This window comes from Rhinolophus ferrumequinum, chromosome 8 (genome assembly GCF_004115265.2).
Source record: "Rhinolophus ferrumequinum isolate MPI-CBG mRhiFer1 chromosome 8, mRhiFer1_v1.p, whole genome shotgun sequence".
NCBI classification, from domain to species: domain Eukaryota; kingdom Metazoa; phylum Chordata; class Mammalia; order Chiroptera; family Rhinolophidae; genus Rhinolophus; species Rhinolophus ferrumequinum.
Window position 1 is genome coordinate 1,483,732 of NC_046291.1, and position 18,287 is coordinate 1,502,018.

Here is an 18,287-nt window from a genome sequence, read left to right on the forward strand (position 1 = left end):
TAAACCTGTACCCTTTGGGATCCTTGGACCATGTACTGTGTGTGTTTAGAGAAGCAGTAGTGGGTTCATTGGTAAAGTGTCGTTAGACGTGTACTTTAAGCCAGAAGGAACTGTCTCATGCTTGAATTTGATTTTATTAAAACGTAAATTCCTAGTACATTTTATCTGGTGCATATTGCACTGGGTTGTTCAGAGACCTTCTGCCTAAAGGGATGCTGATGCAAATGGGGGAAAAGAGGAGCAACGTGGGGACACAAGCCACACAGTGTTATCAACACATTCTCTGAGGCTGCATGTGAAAGCGTTTCTTTCACTGTGGGCTTGAGGCGGTATTGCTCTCTTTGTCAGGAGTTCAGTTCCAGCCATCGAATGGTTTGTTCCTAACTTCACCCCCTCTGACCCACCACCTTCCTGAAGGCGTGCAAATTCCTTATGAACCAGGTGCTCGGAGGATTGAGAAGCTGTTCCCTCTACCTGCAGCCCTATAGTCCTCTGTCGCAGTGGCTCCCTGAGGCCCATGCGCTTTTGAATTTCTGGAATCTTCCATGTTAGATGTGGTCCGTAACTCCTTTCCTGTCACCTGAGAGGCAGAGGTCTGCCACTTTTGCAATTCTGTTTTGACCTCAGCCCCTTTTGAGTCGAATTCTGGGGTGGATTCAGGCCAAGTTTTCAAAAGTTTACTCAGTTGAGCACACTTTTGTTGCGTGCCTACTGTGTGCCACATCCTACTGTGTGCCACATCCTAGGGATCCTGCAAGGCAGCCAAGTTGCTGCTGTCACAGAGGTTTCTTGCCCCCGGCGGCAGGAGCTGACAGAGTGAAAAAGTGAAATGTGTGATGTGGGTATATAACATGATACAGGAGCTCGGAGGGGAAAGAAAGCAGGGTGATGGGAGCGAGGTGTGCGATGGTGGGACTGCCGTCTGGGTGCTCAGGTAAAGCCTCCGTGGGGAGGTAGGTTCGAGAAAGGTGGGGGACTGAGCCCCATGGAGATGAGGGCACAGAGTTCCAGAGAGGGAAGGGCACTTCCCGCTGCTTTGCCCTGGCTCTTGAGGGGCACATCTTGCGTGCCCGTGGGCACGTCTCTGAGCAGTGCTGGGAAGCCTGGCATTCCCAGACGCCTTTGGCCACTAAGTCCTTTCCCCGTGAAGCCTCTCCTATGACTTCTACTGAAAATGCCCCCGGAAACCCGGTTTACCCCCACGCAGTCCTTTTATAGGGGAGAAGCAGCCCGGAGGACGAGACTGGCCCGAGGTCCTTCAGCTCACCCTGGCGGTGCCGGGCTGGATGGAGCTCAGGGCTTCCAACTCGTGGTCCAGCTCCCCAGTCCGGGTCCAGTGGTGTGAGCAGACAGGCGTGGCCCTGTGCGTGCTCATGAGCCAGCGCGTGTGCCATTACAGACCAGCTGGAGTGGGAAGTTGGCATCTTGGAGACCGTGATGGTCCTGGCTGGGGAGCCGCCATCTCAGCCCACTGAGCGGAGCTGATGATGGCCGGGTGCTGGGGCATGTCTGCCCTCTGTCCCCTGCTCCGGTCACAGCACTTCACTGTCCTCTGGGGAATGAGCCCTTTCTCACTGAATTTACTTCGCTGGGACTGCTGGTCAGTGTCCCCACACGCTCGCCATGGGGTCTGACTCCCACAGTCTGGGAACCTCCCGCCCCATTTTCTCTTGCCTCAGAAGCGCTCTAGCGGTTCTCCAGCTACCCAGTTTCCTTCTGGGGGCTTCCTTTGTCTGCCTGGGTGGTTTCTGTTGCTTGCAGCCATGGACCCCTGACAGATACTCCTTTGTTCTAACTTGTCTGCATCCTGGAACCCGACGTCTTGCCTCCTTGGGTACACTCATTGTGTTCTGGTTTCTTGGTCTAGGAGAAAGTGTTCACAGGCTGGGCATTGAGGTTCTTCAGCCTCCCAGTCCCACGCCCGCTGTGTTCCAGATTCTCGCCGGTGTCTGCTTCTCCAGATCTGAGCTCCCACTGCCTTCCTCTTGGGGCCATGGGCCCTGGCACAGCCTGGCTCTGAGACAGCTTGTACCAGAGGCAGCGGGGTGTGACGGTCTGGGTTGGCAGGGGCTGCCGATGGCTACGATGGCTATGGAGGGAAATGCTCTAAGTGGTGCACCCTCGGCTCTGGGGACGGGTTCCCTCTGGGGTGGGGAGGCCGTGTCCGTATTCGTACTGCCGCTTGGCCTGCCCCAGACTCTGTGCTGCTCACACACCTTCAGGGATCTTCTGCTTTCCACAGCGTGGAGGACATGATCTTGTGAAAAGCCCCATTGTTTATAATAGAACTGCGTTCTGAATAAATTATATCTAAGTATTTATTTCTCTCAGTTTGACAATGCATTTAAAAGTAAGAAAAAACTCATGGTAGTAGGCTTACACAGATGCACCCATTTGAAAAATTCTACAGTTAAATTTGGGCATTTCAGTGTATAAGAGGAGATGTCGGGAAGCAAGGACGGCAGGGGGTTGATAATTGTTGAAGCTGGGTGTTAGGAGCTCATACTGTTCTGTTTACTTTGTATGTGCTCGAAATTCTCACAATACAGAGCTTTTCTTAAGCAAAAGCAATTTACATTAAAATCCTGGAAGATCTCAAATTTAAATTGCAGATATCAATATGAGCACTTCCTTTCACTGAAACAAAATTTGTATTTCTTGCTGTTCCCATATTCGAGACAGTTCAAAGCAGCCAGGCTGCGGGGCACCCCAAATGAAACAGACACTAACAAGTGAACCAAAGCTGTGTCCTGGCCGCTCCTGGGACGCTGGAGGCAAAGGAGCTGCACGTACGTGCTGGGTGGAGCTCACTGGCACATGTGTGCCTCGTGTGGGCGGGTGACAGTTCTGAAACCACTTTCGGCCAGAGTTGAACAAAGACAATACATCGTGGGTGATGAGAAGCAGGCTCCTCTCACTGCTGCGGAAGGAAGGTGAAGGGAACGCCGACCTGGGATGTTGGCTTGGGTCCGAGGTGCCCGTGCAAACTCATGATTTGACGATAGAAGCTGATGTGTGAGTGTGTGCACACACTGTGGGCGCCCTGCAGGGCGACCCCGGTGGTGCAGGGCTCACAGAGCACCGGGCCTTGGTGTCTGGACATTGTCCACAAAGAGGAACCAGGCTCTGGAGATGGGGTTGATCCCAGGGTGGCGACCAGAAAGTAAGGAAGTGCTTAAAAAAAGAAAGAAAGGTTGGGCTGGGGGCTTGTCACAAAAACAGGAGCGCTGACCTGAAGGAGCTCCCGACAGCCAAAGCCTGGGCAACAAGTAATGATAGTATTGGATTACCACACAGAATAAAAGAAACATCCACGTGCCCATAGTGATGGAAATAAATCATTGATTAAATGGGAAGATGGAGAAGTGACAGCTCATCCTGCCGTGGAAGTCTGACTCGTACAGAAGCGAGAGGGAAGTGAACCAGAGGACTTGCGGGTGGGATGTCCCGATGGGTCCCTCAGCTCGAGACGCCCAGGGCCTTCTCCTCCAGTGGACCTTGGTAGGTCGGGTCTCTCAAGCATTCGTTGATTTCATCTAAATTGTCAAAGTTATTGGCATAGAGTTCACAATATTCCCTGTTGTCCATTTAATATCCGTATGGTCTGTAGGCCATCCCCTCACTGATAACTGTTAACTTGTATCTTCTTTCTTTATTTTTCCCCATCAGTTAGTTTATCTAGAGGTTTATGCATTTTATTGTCTCAAAGAATCAGCTTTTAGTTTCATTGGTTTCTCTCTTTTCTAGTTCATTGATTTCTGCTCTTTGTTATTGTCATTTCTTGGGGGTTTCACTTATTTTGTGTTTGATTTCTTCCGTTTTTAGTTTCTTAAGGCGAAACCTGAAGTCATTGATTTGAGACATTCTTTTCTAATATAGGTTTTCAGTGCTATGAATTTCCCTCTGAGCACTACCCATTGTAATAGTGGGTAGTACACTATTGTGGGTTCATTTTCATTCATTTCAAAATACTCTCTAATTTGTGTTTTAATTTCTTTTTTGCCCCATGAAATAATGTTATTTAGTTTCCAAATTTTTGGAGTTTTCCAGGTATCTTTTCTGGTACTGATTTCTAATTAAATTTCATTTAGTCAGAGAACTAATGGACTTAAGTCTTTTAAAATTTATCATGAGACTTGCCCAAAAGATGTCTGCCTTGGTAAATGTTCAATGTACCTTTAAAAAGAACATGAAAAATATGTATTCTGTTGTTTATAGAGTAGTTCTGTAAATGTCTTTTTGGTCAAATCGGGTGATAGTTTCCTACTAATCATCTGTCTACTTGTTCTAACAATTGCTAAGAGCAGGGTGTTGAAATTGCCGTCTGTAAATGCAGATTTGTCCTTTTCTCCTTACACTTCAGGACTTTTTTCTTCACGTAGGAAGCTCTGTTATCAGGTGCATCAATGTTTAGGATTGTTGTATCCTCTGGATGAACTGACCCCCGTATCATTATGAAATGGCTGTCTTTATCCCTGGTGACGTCCTTTCTTTAAAATTTACTTTGATATTAATGTAACTGTTACAGCTTTCTTTTGATTAGTGTTTGCACGATATACCTTCTCCATCTTTTACTTTTAATCTATTTGTATCTTTATACTTAAAATGGGTTCCTTGGAGGGAGCGTTATAATTGGGTCTGTAACCCTGGGGGAAGATTTATTTCATGATATAAAATGCATGACCTCCTCTCCGAGTCATTTGCAGTCCTACCTCCCAGGATTCCTCGTTACACTCTGGCAAGGTGGGGTCCTGCTTGTACGTCCAGTCTCACAACCTCTGCCCTTCCACTGGGGTTGGGGGGACCATCTGATATGGTCGTTGATGGATTTGGGTTTACAGCCACCATCGTTCTGTTTGTTTTCTATTTGTCACTCTCTTGGTCTTTTTCTGCTCTCATTTGGATTGGATATTTTTATGGTTATATTATATATTTTTCTATTGACCTTTAACTAGAACTGTTGTTCTTAAGTGGATGCTTTGTGATTTATGGCATATATCTCCAACTTTTCAGTCTGCTGTCGAGTGCACCACTCCACATCTCATGTAAGAACACAGGAAAGCGTGCTTCTACCCCCGCCCGTCCCCCCGTCTGTGTTGTTTTTGATGTTTTCTTAGTGCACTTGACATAAACTTCTCAATGCATTATTATTTGTGCTGTAAACAGTTCTTTTTTAAAGAGAGTCAATATGAGAGAAGATTCTTTTATATTTACTGTGTGGTTCCCACTTCGCACACTCTCCACCCTCATACAGAGCCGCATTTCCTTCTGGTGCTACTTTCCTTCTGCCCGAAGGACTCCTATAATATTTCTGTTAGTGCAGAGCTGCTGCTGATGAATGTTTTCAGCTTTCGAATATCTGAAAACATCTCTATTTCACCTTTGTTTTTGAAAGCTGTTCTCACCGGTGGCAGTTTGTGGCCCCCCGCCCAGTGTGTCCCTCCACTGCCTGCTGGCCCACATGCTTTCAGCTGAGAAATGTGCTGTCGCTCTTACTTTTGCCTTTCTGTCTGTGATATGTTTTTTTCTTTCCCAACACCTTTTAAGACATTATCTTAGAACGCGTTTTAACATACTTGGGCCTTGGTGTAATCTTCTTCAAGTGTTCTGTGCTTGAGTCTGTGGGTTTTAGTTTTCATCAAATGTGGGACATTTTAAGGCATTACTTTTCCAGTTCTTTCTGTTCTCCTGACACCACAGCCTGGGGCAACTGTGGGGCTCACTGAGGTCGTTTCTCCTCTGCGATCACCATGCCTGATGTCCAATGTCTGGAAACCGTAGTTTCACATATTTTGTCAGTTTTAGCTGTTTCATGTGTGAGAGGAAATCTGGTCCCTGTTATTCTATTTTGGCTAGAAGCAGAATTCTGATTGTCCCTGGGGAAATTTCTAATTGTCAAAATTGTATTAGCAGCTTTTGGTTTAAAATAAATAATGGTCTCATCAGTGGCTAATACTTGGGTACTTACTGTGGGCTGGACATGGTGCTTCTCAGCTGGATTAGCCGGCTTACGCCTGTGACATTCTCGGCGCTGTTTCCTCTGCTCTGCTGCCAGCACCTGCCTGCACGTTTGTGGAAAGGCCTGTCTGGTGCCGCTCGGAGACGCAGCGCGCAGAGTGTGCTGGAACTGCGTGCGGCTGTGCCGGTGGCTCCAAGCTCCGTGACGCCGCCACAGTTCCTGAGAGCAGGGACGAAGTCCGTGCTGGCTGCATTGTCTCCTGTGATGTGTGCAGTCACCTCTGACCCACCCCGGACAGGTGGCAGCTGTCCCCTTGCGGCATGGAGCTGCTTTTCCAACCCCATGCTTCCCCCTCCACTTCGTGTGTGTCCCTCCTTTGAAAGAGCAGGTCTTTGTACAGCGTGGTCTCAGCCGATGGAGAAGACTGTGGAATGAGGGTGGCGCTTTACTTCCTGGGACCATGTGAGTGCATAGAACACTGGCTGGGCTTGTGCGGAGCAGTCAGGAAGCTCCCTGGGTGCCGTGTGTACTGGCTGTTAGGGGTGAACTGTGTCCCCCTCAGAAAGAAGACACGTGGAAGCCCCAAACCCCAGGAACTCAGGACGTGACCTTGTTTGGAAAATAGGGTCGTTGCCAATGTACGAATCATTAAAGATGAAGTGGTACTTGACCCAGGTGAGCCACTCCTCAGTACGACTGGTGTCCTTACAAGGAGATGGCTGAGACACACAGGTACAAGCCATGTGGCGAGGGAGGCCAGCTTGGAGTGACACAGCTGCCAGCCAGGGACTGCTATAGTGCATGTGCAGCCTGCAGGAGCCGGAAGCGGCAGGAGGGTCCCCACAGGTGTCGGAGGGGAGTTGTTCTGCCTCCTAAACTGTGAACAGTACGTTTCTGTAGTTGGAAAACTCCCAGGTCCTGGCAGCCATAGAACGTGAGTGCGCTGGGACGCAGCTTCTTTCATGGACATTCTGCCCTGTACCAAAGCATGTCAGTGTGACACGAGATGGCTCGTGTGCTGCGGGTGACGGGTGGAGGTACGAGTGACGCAGAGGCTGAGCTGGGCCACACTTGACTTCTTGTGCATCAGTGGTGACTTAGCGTCAGGAAGCCGCATTTGGACGTCGAGGGCACTCACCCTGCGCGCGGCAGTCGTGGGGAGCCCGTGCCGTGTGTGCTGCTCGTCCCCACCTGCTCTCTCCCAGAAGCCTCCACTGCATGGTTTTCTCCATCTGTATGTCCTGTCCCTGAGGCCATAACTTAGAAGCTTCAATTATTCCATTATCCTCTCTTGTCAAACTGTTGCCACCTTTTTTAAAAAGGTAAAGTTGTACATTTACTGGACTTTTTATTTACTGGGCCTTTTACATATCCTTTTTAAACTGTGGTCATGCTTTTATTAGCGTTATATTGATTTTTATAGCACCCTGGTTGTTACATTGCAGTTTGGAATAGTCTGCTCCAACCTTATTTTCCCATAAGCCCCAGTAGTTGCAGTCTATGGTTTTGTGGAGTGTGAGTTTATTCCAGAACACGTGTGTCATCCGACAGCAGACTTCTTTGCTCTGTTTACTGTGCATCTGGGAGGACAGTCCTCTCAGGCAGGCATCACAGCACTAAAGGGGAGGCTGCAGGACACTGGACATTTGGCTGCGGAGCGTAGGGCCCTGAGAAGGTGTTCAGTCAGTGTTGCAGTGGACACAGGATGGGGTGGGAGCAAGGGCACACAGTGCGGCCAAAACCTGGGTCTGCACCAGAGCTGTTCTTATTTGGGGAGAAACAACAAACAGTTGCCCCCATTGGGCCTTGCAAAGGAGTTCCAGAATTGGGGAGGGGGCACTGTCCTGTAATGCAGAAGATGAACTTACCTCTGAAAGTGACTGATGGTCGAAATCAGAAGATCAGTTTCAAAAGACTCTTTGGCTAGGAGAAGACATGACTCTGCAGACAGGAGCAGAAGGTCATGAAGAGAATCAGCTGAGAGAAAAGATAACAGAATGACTTGTAAAGGGAAATGGTTGAAAACAAAGTTTACGGTTTAATTAAAATCCATAGTAGAAGCCACGTGGGATAAAAGTGACATGGAAAATAGTGGTGACGTGGAGAACATGCTTGAGAAGATGCCTGGGAATGCAGAATGAACAACACGTGTGGCAGCGGTGACAGAGGCCTGAAAGGATGGAGCAATGACACCTGAACAGGATGCGGATCCCCAAAGAAGCCAACATACATCTAACAGGAATGATAACCAGAATGTAACTGAAGAACATTTTTCTGAGCACAAAGACCAATATGTATTGAAAGGTTCATGTTTGGAGGAGAATCAATGAAAAGAGACTCTTACCATCTATCATCTGACAACATTTTGGAATTTCAGGATTGAAAGAGAAATTCTAGCAGAATTCAGATAGAGCAAAGTGACAGGAACAACCACAACAGCGCCGTCATGACTAGCCCTCCCCCTCCCTCAAAACCCCCTAGACAGGAAACACTTCAGCTGATGGGAATTCTCTGTGATGTTGAGGGTGGCACAGTGGCTAGAGGTTTGGAGAATAAAATGTCTGATCTAAGATTTTATACCCAGCCATGCGAAGACTTTTATACCCAGCCACATGGTTTTTGTGTGAAGGGTAAGAGCCACTCGAGATTGCAAGGGTTTGCAAAACATGCCATCTACCTTGCCTTCAGGAAAACAGTGTTCCTTCTGGGCAAGAGATGAATAAAAAGTGTGAACCTGAGAGAAGTAAGTCACTGTTTAAGGAAATAACCAGATACAGAACAGTGATTGTACAGATACTAATCCCAGAGTTATAATGTGTACTTGGAAACCGGAAAGCACTTAAGCAGCCAACCTCTGGGAGTGATCCTGTATGTGATATGTTGGTTATGGTTCTTTGCTGGTAAGCAATAGGAAAGAAATAATTGGTGAGTAATTTAATCAAGAACAGGAATTTGTCACATTAGTAAAGGAAGAGATGACAGAAAGGCCTCATAAGGGCCTGAAGCCCGGATCAACAGGAAAATTTCCATAGCTATTGTTTTCTCAGTTTATTTCTATATTCTGATTATAAAAGTAACACATGCTCGTCACAGAAGAGTTTTATCAAGTGACCCACGATACCACCATGTGGGCAGACACTTGGTGGTGGGGCTCTTCTGTTAAGTGACTGATGTGTGCAAGAGGCTGGTCTTGGGGAGAGGACTTGACGAGCTTGGCTCCAGCTGCGTGCCACCCTTTGGTCTGGGGACAGGGCCCTGTGAGTGCAGGCTCATCAGAAGCACCTGAAGTGGGGGAGAGGTAGCTTCTGTCACACTGGAGTAGGAGCAGCCTCCCGAACGGCGTTAGCAAGGTGGTTATGACACTGGAAAATTCCTGGCTGTGATGTCCGCAAAGAGGGGGGGATGCATAGCTCTGGAGCCAAGTGTGTGTGGGGGTAAGAAGCGAAGTGTCTCCTCTGTGTGGTGGCATCACGGGCGACTTGTTATATACTTTCCTGTGATGGGCAAGGATTACTTTTATAATAAGAAAATGGAAACCAACTGAGAGCATGGTAATTAGGAAGATGAAAACATGGGGAACTACTTAAGTGAGGAAAGCTGAAGTTAGGCTGGAACTCTAGGGTCGTGTGAGGTAGAGTCTGAGTACCTGTGCACATGGGCTAGATGGTGTGTGCAGAAATGAGCCGTTGTGTGGTGGGGGTGGGCTTAGAGGGGTTACTCTGGTAAGGGGTTTTCCACCGATGGCGCCAAGGCTGAGAAACACTACTCAATAGGTAGGGTTTTTATACCTGTTCACACATATTCACCAGCAAAACCCCCGAGTCCTTCGTGTCAGCAGAAATGAGTCCATATGAATACTTTCAGCCAGCCCGAGTGAAAATGAGTGAAAAACAAAACGCTCGAGTCCTGAGCTTGGTGCTGGTCCAGATGAGGCCCCGCACCCTGCCTGACGCCCGTCTTCTTTCTCTCACCACACAGGTCCTGTCCTGAGAGCCCGTGGACACCCCGGCCTCCCCTGGGCCTATGCGACGTGGTCGGCGAGCCCCAGCGGTGGTGTGGCTGTGTTCTGATCCTGCCCGTTGCTGCACTTGGATGTGTCGGTGGAACTCTGCAGCTCTTTGGAGCGATTGTTTACGTGGAATCTTGGAGCCATTTTGAGTTGCCGGAAGGAAGGCGCAGACGCTGCTAGCAATGAGCTCCCAAAGCCACCCAGGTAAGCGGGCGCGGGCAGTCCTCGGCACAAGGGGCTCACTGGTGGCCATAGCCTGACACCAGCTTTTCTTCGTCATGGCTCCTGGTGGTTTACAACAGCAGCAAGCGCACATGCACGGTTGTCTGCTCTTCAGCTCAGGGGATTGGGGCCCCAGTCTCGGCTGGTTTGCATCCTGGAGTGGCAGACGAGTTTCTTGATGCCGTGAGAAAAGGATTGTGCTTTGGCCAGATGACATTAAAGGCCACTCCGTGGTTTGCAGTTAACTTCTTAGCCAGTTTCCTTGGTCCTGGGGAGCCGCAGGGGTGAGAGTGCTTCTGTGACTGGGCCTCGGCTGGGTCTGAGGACTAGCCGGCTGTGTGGCCACGGGTTGCTTCTGCTGTCTGAGCGCTTTTTCGTGGGCTCTGCAGTACGCATTTCACGTGCATTAGTCCTCTCAGTGCCCTGAAAACTTCAGAGCCAGAGTGACGAAGTGACTTGTCTAAGGTCACGGAGACAGAAGTGGCCCAGCGAGGCTGGAAACTGCGTGTGTCTGGCCCGTACCTTCAGAAGTGCGTTATGGGCACCCGCCTTTAGGATGTGTCCTTGTCCCCTTGCAAAGTCACAGTGCAGTTGCACGATGAAAACCTGGAGTCCCGCCTCGTCCTGCCTCACAGGCCTGGGTCCTGCCTCACAGGCCTGGGCTCCTGGCACTGGATGCTGCCCGGCCTGCTGCCACTTCCGCTGACATCTGTACATTAGGTATCAGTCTGTCCCCTGTACACGTGTGGGGAGGCGCTGGCCCACCGGGCCGGGAGCCGGGTGTCCTTACGGCCCCACAGCCCTGCCACTGGCGTGGGGTCTGGCTCCGTAGTGTGCAGGCGGAGGCTGCGGGTGGGGTCTCCCCCTGCGGGAGGGCACGAAGGTTCACACAGTTGTCGGAAGCTCCCAAGGACAGGATTCCCGGTTATATTTAGATATGGAGGCTTTCTTGATTTAAACTGTTCATTATTGATCGATACAACGTGTGACTCAGAAGGAAGCAGTCTGGGTTGAAGGGTGTAATGTAGATGCTGAGTGGTGCCCGGTCCCCGCCCCACTCAGAGCCGCTGTGGAGCGGGGCCAGGCCCTGTCCCGTGTCTGAACACGGGATGCGTGTACACGTGTAGCTGAGTGTTGTCTTCCCGTACGTGAGTCTGTGTTTCACTCCTTCCATTTTAATGTATTATGAGCGTCTGCTGATGTCCTATGCGTGTACGTAACGCCAACTTAATTTTGATAGCTGTAAATGGATATTTATGTGGTTACAGCACTATTTATATCAGCCTACGCTGGCATCGGCCAGTCATGGTGCATGGAGTTGGCACATACGCGTCTGTGAGTCTCCGTTGGGTCAGTTCCAGGAGGCAGGATGTCTCAGTCGGTGGGCAAGCGCATTGAAAACGATGGCTCCGTCTGCCTAGCTCCTTGTTTACAGTTTGTGAGGATCTGTATTTTCCCTTTCCCACCAACACTGGGTGGGTTCCGTCTATCTCACCGTCAGCCTGGTAGGGGAGAATGACAGAGTTTGCATTGCGGTATAAACGGGGTGCACGCAGCTGTGCGGCTCGGTATAGACGAGGTCAGATCCTGCAAGTGCCCCCGGCATTTGGAGAGAGAGAGGCTCTTTTTCTGTCTACAGCAGTCTATATGTATACATCACACTGGATGCAAAAATCCTCATGTATTATGCATTTATACATGAATGGGAGTATATGTATGTATTCTTTACATGTTATCTTTACATAGTAACTCAATTGAGTTGTTTAAATTATAGCTTCACTCTTTTGTCTGCTCAATTTCTAGGGAAGTGTGAAATTTTCTATTATGATTGTAGTTTGTAATCCTGTTTTTACATTACTGACCATTTTTTCTTTATTTCAGAGCTTAGAAATAAATGACTGTTATCTCTTGGTAGCTCGGGTCTCTTAACGAAACACAACGTATTTCGTAAGGAAGATGGCATCTCCTAGAAGCACGTCCGCCCTCGGGTCCTTTGGGCTGAGCACCGTCTCCGTGGGCTTCTCTGGCTCTTGCTTTTCTCCTCTGCGAGTCTTCGCCCGTGGGTGGGGAGTTTGCCCATTGATGTTTATTGCAATGACTGTCCTGCCTGGCTGTGTATGGTGTTGCCACGCCACGCGCTGGCCCCAGCAGGCTGTTCCTCTCTGTGGGTTGAATACTGAAGACTGAAAAGGGGTGGAGCTGTGAGGGCAGGGCTGCCCGGGAAAGCTGAGCCTCTCCCCTTCTCTGTCGTGCATGTCTTTAGGGTGGTGCGCTGGGGCCTCACTGCTCCCCCGAAGTTCTCACTGCTCCCCAGGGCCATCACTGCTCCTGGGGACCTTCTCTGCTCCTGGGGTCTCTCTGCTCCTGGGGTCTCTGCTCCCCGGGGGCCCTCACTGCTCTGGGGTCTCTCTGCTTCTGGGGTCTCTGCTCCCCGGAGGCCCTCACTGCTCCTGGGGTCTCTGCTTCCAGGGGGCCCTCACTGTTCCTGGGGACCCTCTCTGCTCCTGGGGTCTCTCTGCTCCTGGGGTCTCTGCTCCCCGGGGGCCCTCACTGCTCCCCGAGGGCCCTCACTGCTCCTGGGGACCCTCTCTTCTCCCGGGTCTCTCTGCTCCCGGGGGTGTGTCAGGCCCAGATAGAGACCTGCTGCTGTTGGTCCCTCCTCTCACCCTTGCAGCACAACCTGGTTTTGCCCTGCTCAGAAAATGACCTTTTTGTTTGCTGTGTATAACTTTTCTCTCTCCCGTGTTTCTTTAGAACTCCCTCTGGTGTGGGGTGAGGTATGCATTATGATTTTACTGCCGTTCTTTATGAACTTTGCCAGAGCCGGGCCCTGGCTCTCTGACGTCAAACTGTTAACTGTTAGGGTTTTATTGCTCTGAATAAGGATTTCTAATGATGTGAGCAGCCTGAGGAAAGGACACGGGTTGATTTAGCCTAAAAGAACTCTTCTGTGACAGTTAAGAAGAGCGAGAAGAGGGTCTGAAACACGCTTCCTGCCTGTCCAGTTGGGAACGTGCTGAAACAGGGTGCTGTGTTGGGTGGCACATGGGCCCCTCCCTGGAAGGGGAGTCCCCGGTGTGGGGGGCCTGCTGGCAGGATAGGGAGTCTCGCGTCCCTCGTCCTTCCTCTCAGGACACACTGTGTCTGGCCTGGGAGCAGTGTGCCTCGCATGTTGTAGCTTGGCTGAATCACAGGAAAACCACTGTCACTCAGCCACCTTTGTGACACCACCCACCTCTGCAGTGGAGTTTAGCTTTCGTGTACATTTCTGCGGGGAGGAAGCCTTGACGGGAAATGCTGGTGATGTCGGGGAGCCCATGACGGCATTGAGGACCCGTGTGTGGTCTCCAGCCCTGACTCTCAGTAGAAACTTATAGGGCAAGACTGGAATCGGGTAATTCAAGTGTCCGATCTCTCCCTGCTTCTTGGTAAGAGTCATGCTTAGTGTTCAGTCAAAACAGAAAAACTGTTTTGAGAGAAACCTGTGTATAAGATCAGTGTTTTAATTTGGACCATTCTCTGATTTATTAATCTGTTGACTCTGAAATACCCCATCAGCATAATAGCTGCTAAAAAGTCTGTACAGTAACTTAGTGGTTAGTGAGTTTCAACGTGGTTTGATTTCTTCAGACCATGGTGAAGTTTTCGTCCTGGAAGCTTTCCTGGAGGAGGCTCTCTGCCCTCCGCGGGCTGAGCTGGGATCTGGCTTCTTTCAGTCTTCCCGCTCCCATTTTTCTTTCTTTGATCTTGAATCTGTTTATTTCAACCAGTTTGGCCACCAATGTTATTATATTTTAAGATAGAAAATATCTTAGAAAGGAACATTTTTATGTGCTTTAAATCATGCTTTGCAATGATTGAATGTTTCGGGAATATTGCAACGCTTTAAGGACTATAAAGAGAGAAAATGTATTTTGAGGACCTGCAATTAGCACAAAGGGGACCTCGATCCTTAGCTGGATGGGCGGCTTCTAGACCCTGCGCGGGGCCCTGGGCTACAAGAAGCACCTGGATGGCTGGGGAACCCACTGGCCTTGACCGAGGATGGAAATCCAGGCCTGGTGTTCAGGAGAGCTGGGAGCCAGGGCAAGGAAATGGCCTGGGGCAACGGGGGACAGCTGGAGGAGAGCTTCCTCCAGACCAGACCCTTCTGTGAAGGCTTGAGAGCTCTCTGGGCAGGCCGGCAGGGCCCCTAGGACATGGGGGTGGAGCGGGTCCCGACACTAACCCCACACAGGTGTCCTGGAGGGGAGGAAGGCTGCCCGTCTGTGCAGACGGGGTGCTGAACCCCGGGTCTCCTCCTGCTCCTGCTCCTGCAGGAGAGGCTCAGAAACCCGCTGCGCTGCTGCCTTTCCTTCCACCCTCCAGGCCTTCCCCAGCCCCACCAGCCGAGCTGCTGCAGCTCTTGAATTTTCACTCTCCCGACCCCCACGCCATCATTATCTGGGAGCTTAATCAGCCAAGGTTTGTTCTGGGAATCATGGAGACCTAACGACTTCGTTTTCAGCTTACTTCTTTTTCAATCCTCAAATTGTGTTTTGTCTTTTAAAAATCACGAGCACTCAGTCGCTGTGAAGAGCTCAGAAAAGTCACTGTCAATGGCGCACTGATGCTTTGTTTTGGCAATCTCTGAAAATTCTTCCAGTCTGTGCAACATTTGCATTTTTGTCCTTTTTGTCAAAGCCACCATTGTAGACATGCAAATTTCTGAGTTCTGAGATGCTGAATGTTGGATGATTAATGATATTGAAATTTAAGAATGAGTTCTCTGTACGTATTTGACATAGAAAGCCTGGCATTAGAGACCATTGATGCCGCTTGGTGCTGGAACCAACACTGTAATTGCTGCGCTCGACGTGGGCAGGTCACAGCGGATAGGTGGGCAGGTGTGCGGCCACCTCCGGACACCGGGATGGCAGTCTGGCTCTGTGTAACGGGAAGTGTTTCAAGCTTGTTTAACAGTAACACATCGGTGATGCCTCTTGCTCGCTCCACGTGGAACCCTGCTGCACTTCTAGGAAGCTAGAGTGAAGGGCGACTTTGTTCTGAGCTGTGCGGTAGTTATTTCATTTGTTTTTCATGCTAACCCGGGTCGTGAGCTAGCATATCGTTATTCGCGGTTTGTAGATAAATAGGTCAGTATTACTGCTGTGCAGCCTAGCCAGACATCAGGCAGCTGATCAGAAGCTGACCGGAACCAGAATCCGTCATCTGCCCTTCACAGACGTGAGTCCTGCTGCTGGCAGACGCCAGGTTCCTGGGGTCCCAGGCCGAGCCTGCTGCTGTGCCCGGGGGTCCCAGGCCGAGCTGGCTGCTGTGCCTGGGGGTCCCAGGCCGAGCCTGCTGTTGTGCCCGGGGGTCCCAGGCCCAAGCCTGCTGCTGTGCCCGGGGGTCCCAGGCCCGAGCCTGCTGCTGTGCCCGGGGTCCCATGCTGAGCGGGCTGGTGTGCCCGGGGGTCCCAGGCCGGGTGGAGGCAGCGGCCCCCGGAGTAGTGTGGTCCCTGTGATGGGAGGGGACGGGTGGGGCACGTGGAAGCTCCAGAAAGGATGTGGGAGTCAGGACACAGGGGCTGAGTCCAGAAAGCACCTGCCTAAGTGGGGTATGGAGGGCCAGGCCCAGGGCCCAGGGGAAGGATAATTGGGAGTGAAGAGATGGGTGTCGGGGTACAGGGGTCTGGAGCAGGGTGGGCAGGACCCGGTCCCATTTCCCTCTCGGTTCCATGACCTTGTAGGTGTGGAGTAGGGACTGTGGGCCTCGTGTCCCCCATTGCCCAGCACTGGGCCCTCTCCTGGGACACGGGGTGTGTGTCCCCTAGGGGTTTCCATGAGCGTGGTTTTGCTGTTGTTGTACTTCCTGGCTTCGGTGCTGCTATGATGGATGTGCTAAGGATTCCTGAACTTTTCTGAGCTTCTCTTGAGAGAGCTGACTGGGAGGGGGACATGCCAGGTTAACTGGGAAGGTTCTGGTTGAAACTTTTCATTGTCCTTCCACTTATCAACCTTTTATTTGCTTATTTCATGAGAACATGATAAAAAATGGACTCCTTTAAAAAGGGAATTACAGTGATTAAGAAAATTTCAAATGAGGCAAATAACTGTAAACTTTAGGATTATATCTGACTTTGCGTGTTTCAATTGGCTAGCTGTTAGCCGCTTAGCAAGAGTGGGGGTGCTGCCGTAAGGAGCGAGAAGCAGTGTGTGATGAAAGGAGCTGTATTATACTCTTTTCCCACCTCCCTTCCTACCAGACAAACAGAAAGAGAAACTGCAACTCAGAGCTGGGCCTGGTGGGTGGAGCCTGGTCTGTGGGCCTGTTGGCCTGCAGGTGACACCCCTGGAGGACGCTCCTCAGGGTCACAGGCCCGGTGTTCTGCCTCCTGCTGGCCTTCAGGGTCGCGCACCCCCAGCCTGTATCACTCTCCTCCCCCGCCCAGGGTCCTCGCTGCTGTCCCCTGAATGTGACGTTCCTAACTGGGGACATTCCATGTTGAAACACAACTGCAGAACTTTGGGGATTTTAACATGGAAACAGTGTTCAACAGTATAACTATTTTCTAACTCTTACGAATGCTGTGTGCTTTTGAAAAATTGTTCTGGGGCGTGTTTGAGTGATCTGTATATATTTACAATAAAATACACAGGTATCGTACCTCCGTTTATTTGAAATAGCGTTGTAAGGAACTATGCAAAATGTTAGAAGTGTCTTGATGTTAATTGGGGGATTGGTTTTCTTCACTTAACAAAGGACATTCTCCTGAGGGTCAAACGAGCTCTGACTCAGCCTCCATGGTCAAGGTCGAGAGCGGTTCCTGCCGGGTAAGCCATCATCTCCCAAGCCTTTGACTGACGCAGCTTTTGTGTTGGTGCCGTTCCTCTACTTTCGGCAACTTTAAACTCCTAGGCCGTTTCTTAGAAAGTTGCTTCTTCCGGTCTAGTCATTCAGGTGGTAAAGCAAAGAGAACACCTTGTATTTTAGGAGCTGAGGTTCTGTTTTGATTCGTTTGCATTCGTAGGTTTAATTCCTTTTCAAATACGTGTGGGTTTCCTAGGAAACCCTGTGTAGAGCGTGGCCTGTCGCCCTGTTCCCGGCTGATTTGCTGGCTTGGCAGGCTGTGCGGCGGCAGAGCCATGGAATCTGCCTGCACGCTTTCCTGATGTGGTGTGCGGTCCTTGCCACCCTGTTCCGGTGACGAGCCTTTTGTGGGAGCCTTTCCTGGGAGCCCCTCCCGCACTGAACACGCGAGCGGCATTTTGACGACCCTTCCTCGTGTTCACGTTGATCTAACCCAAATCGGGGGCTGGCTGACGGATTTGTGAGGCCGGCCTCCCCACCGCGGTCTGACACACGGAATGCAGACCTGCCCTCCGTCCTTTTGTGCAGGAAGAGGTGCCCAGCCCAGCTGTGTCTGCCCAAACGCCCACATTTCTGTGGGCTGTGCGAGAGCAAGGCGCGTTCATTCTGGATTATTCTTGCAGGGTTCCATGGTACTGCCTACCGTGTTTTAGTCTCGTCTTGAGGATCAGGGAGAGGGAGAAAGGCGGGTGATTTCTTTCTCAGCTGCCAGTGGGTAAAAGGAGCCTTAGAAAACTCAGGGGGTATTAGGGGACACTGGGGACATGGAGGCAGAGACTGTCATGGGTTGTCCGCCGGCTCTTATGGTTCTCTGTGGGTCTAGGGGACACTGGGGACATGGAGGCAGAGACTGTCACGGGTTGTCTGCCGGCTCTTACGGTTCTCTGTGGGTCCGCTCCTTACAGGATCCCCCTCATTGGTAGTGTCTTGTAAGCATCATTTCTCGCGGTGGTGTGCGAAGTAGGGGTGGGGCTGTGTCCACTCTTACAGGTGGCTGACACTGGGCAACCTCTGTCTGGTTCACGGAAGGGCTGGGGTACCCTGGGAGGGGGGAAGCAGTAGCACCTGACAGGTGACAAGTGACTCCTGGAGCTGGGAGACGGCGTGCCCTGGACACGCTGGGGAGGGAGGCACCTGTGGGGTGGTGCTTCCCGCTCCTGCTTGCTGCGTGTTCCCATTGCCAGCTCTTTGGTCCCATCTGATACATGTGTGTGCAGCTGGCAGCACTTCTGCCCGGGTGAAGCC

General features: G+C 50.7%; 1 protein-coding gene across 4 annotated transcripts in view; it reads left to right on the forward strand.

The window, feature by feature from the left end:
* Positions 1-18,287, forward strand: part of HDAC4 (histone deacetylase 4) — a 273,484-nt gene that overhangs the window by 26,197 nt on the left and 229,000 nt on the right. For all 4 annotated transcript variants that reach the window (XM_033112069.1, XM_033112072.1, XM_033112071.1 and 1 more), the window contains exon 2: positions 9,938-10,172. In XM_033112069.1, the coding sequence (XP_032967960.1) occupies positions 10,151-10,172 (22 nt within the window). In that variant the 5' untranslated portion in view covers positions 9,938-10,150. The remainder of the gene's footprint in view (positions 1-9,937; positions 10,173-18,287) is intronic.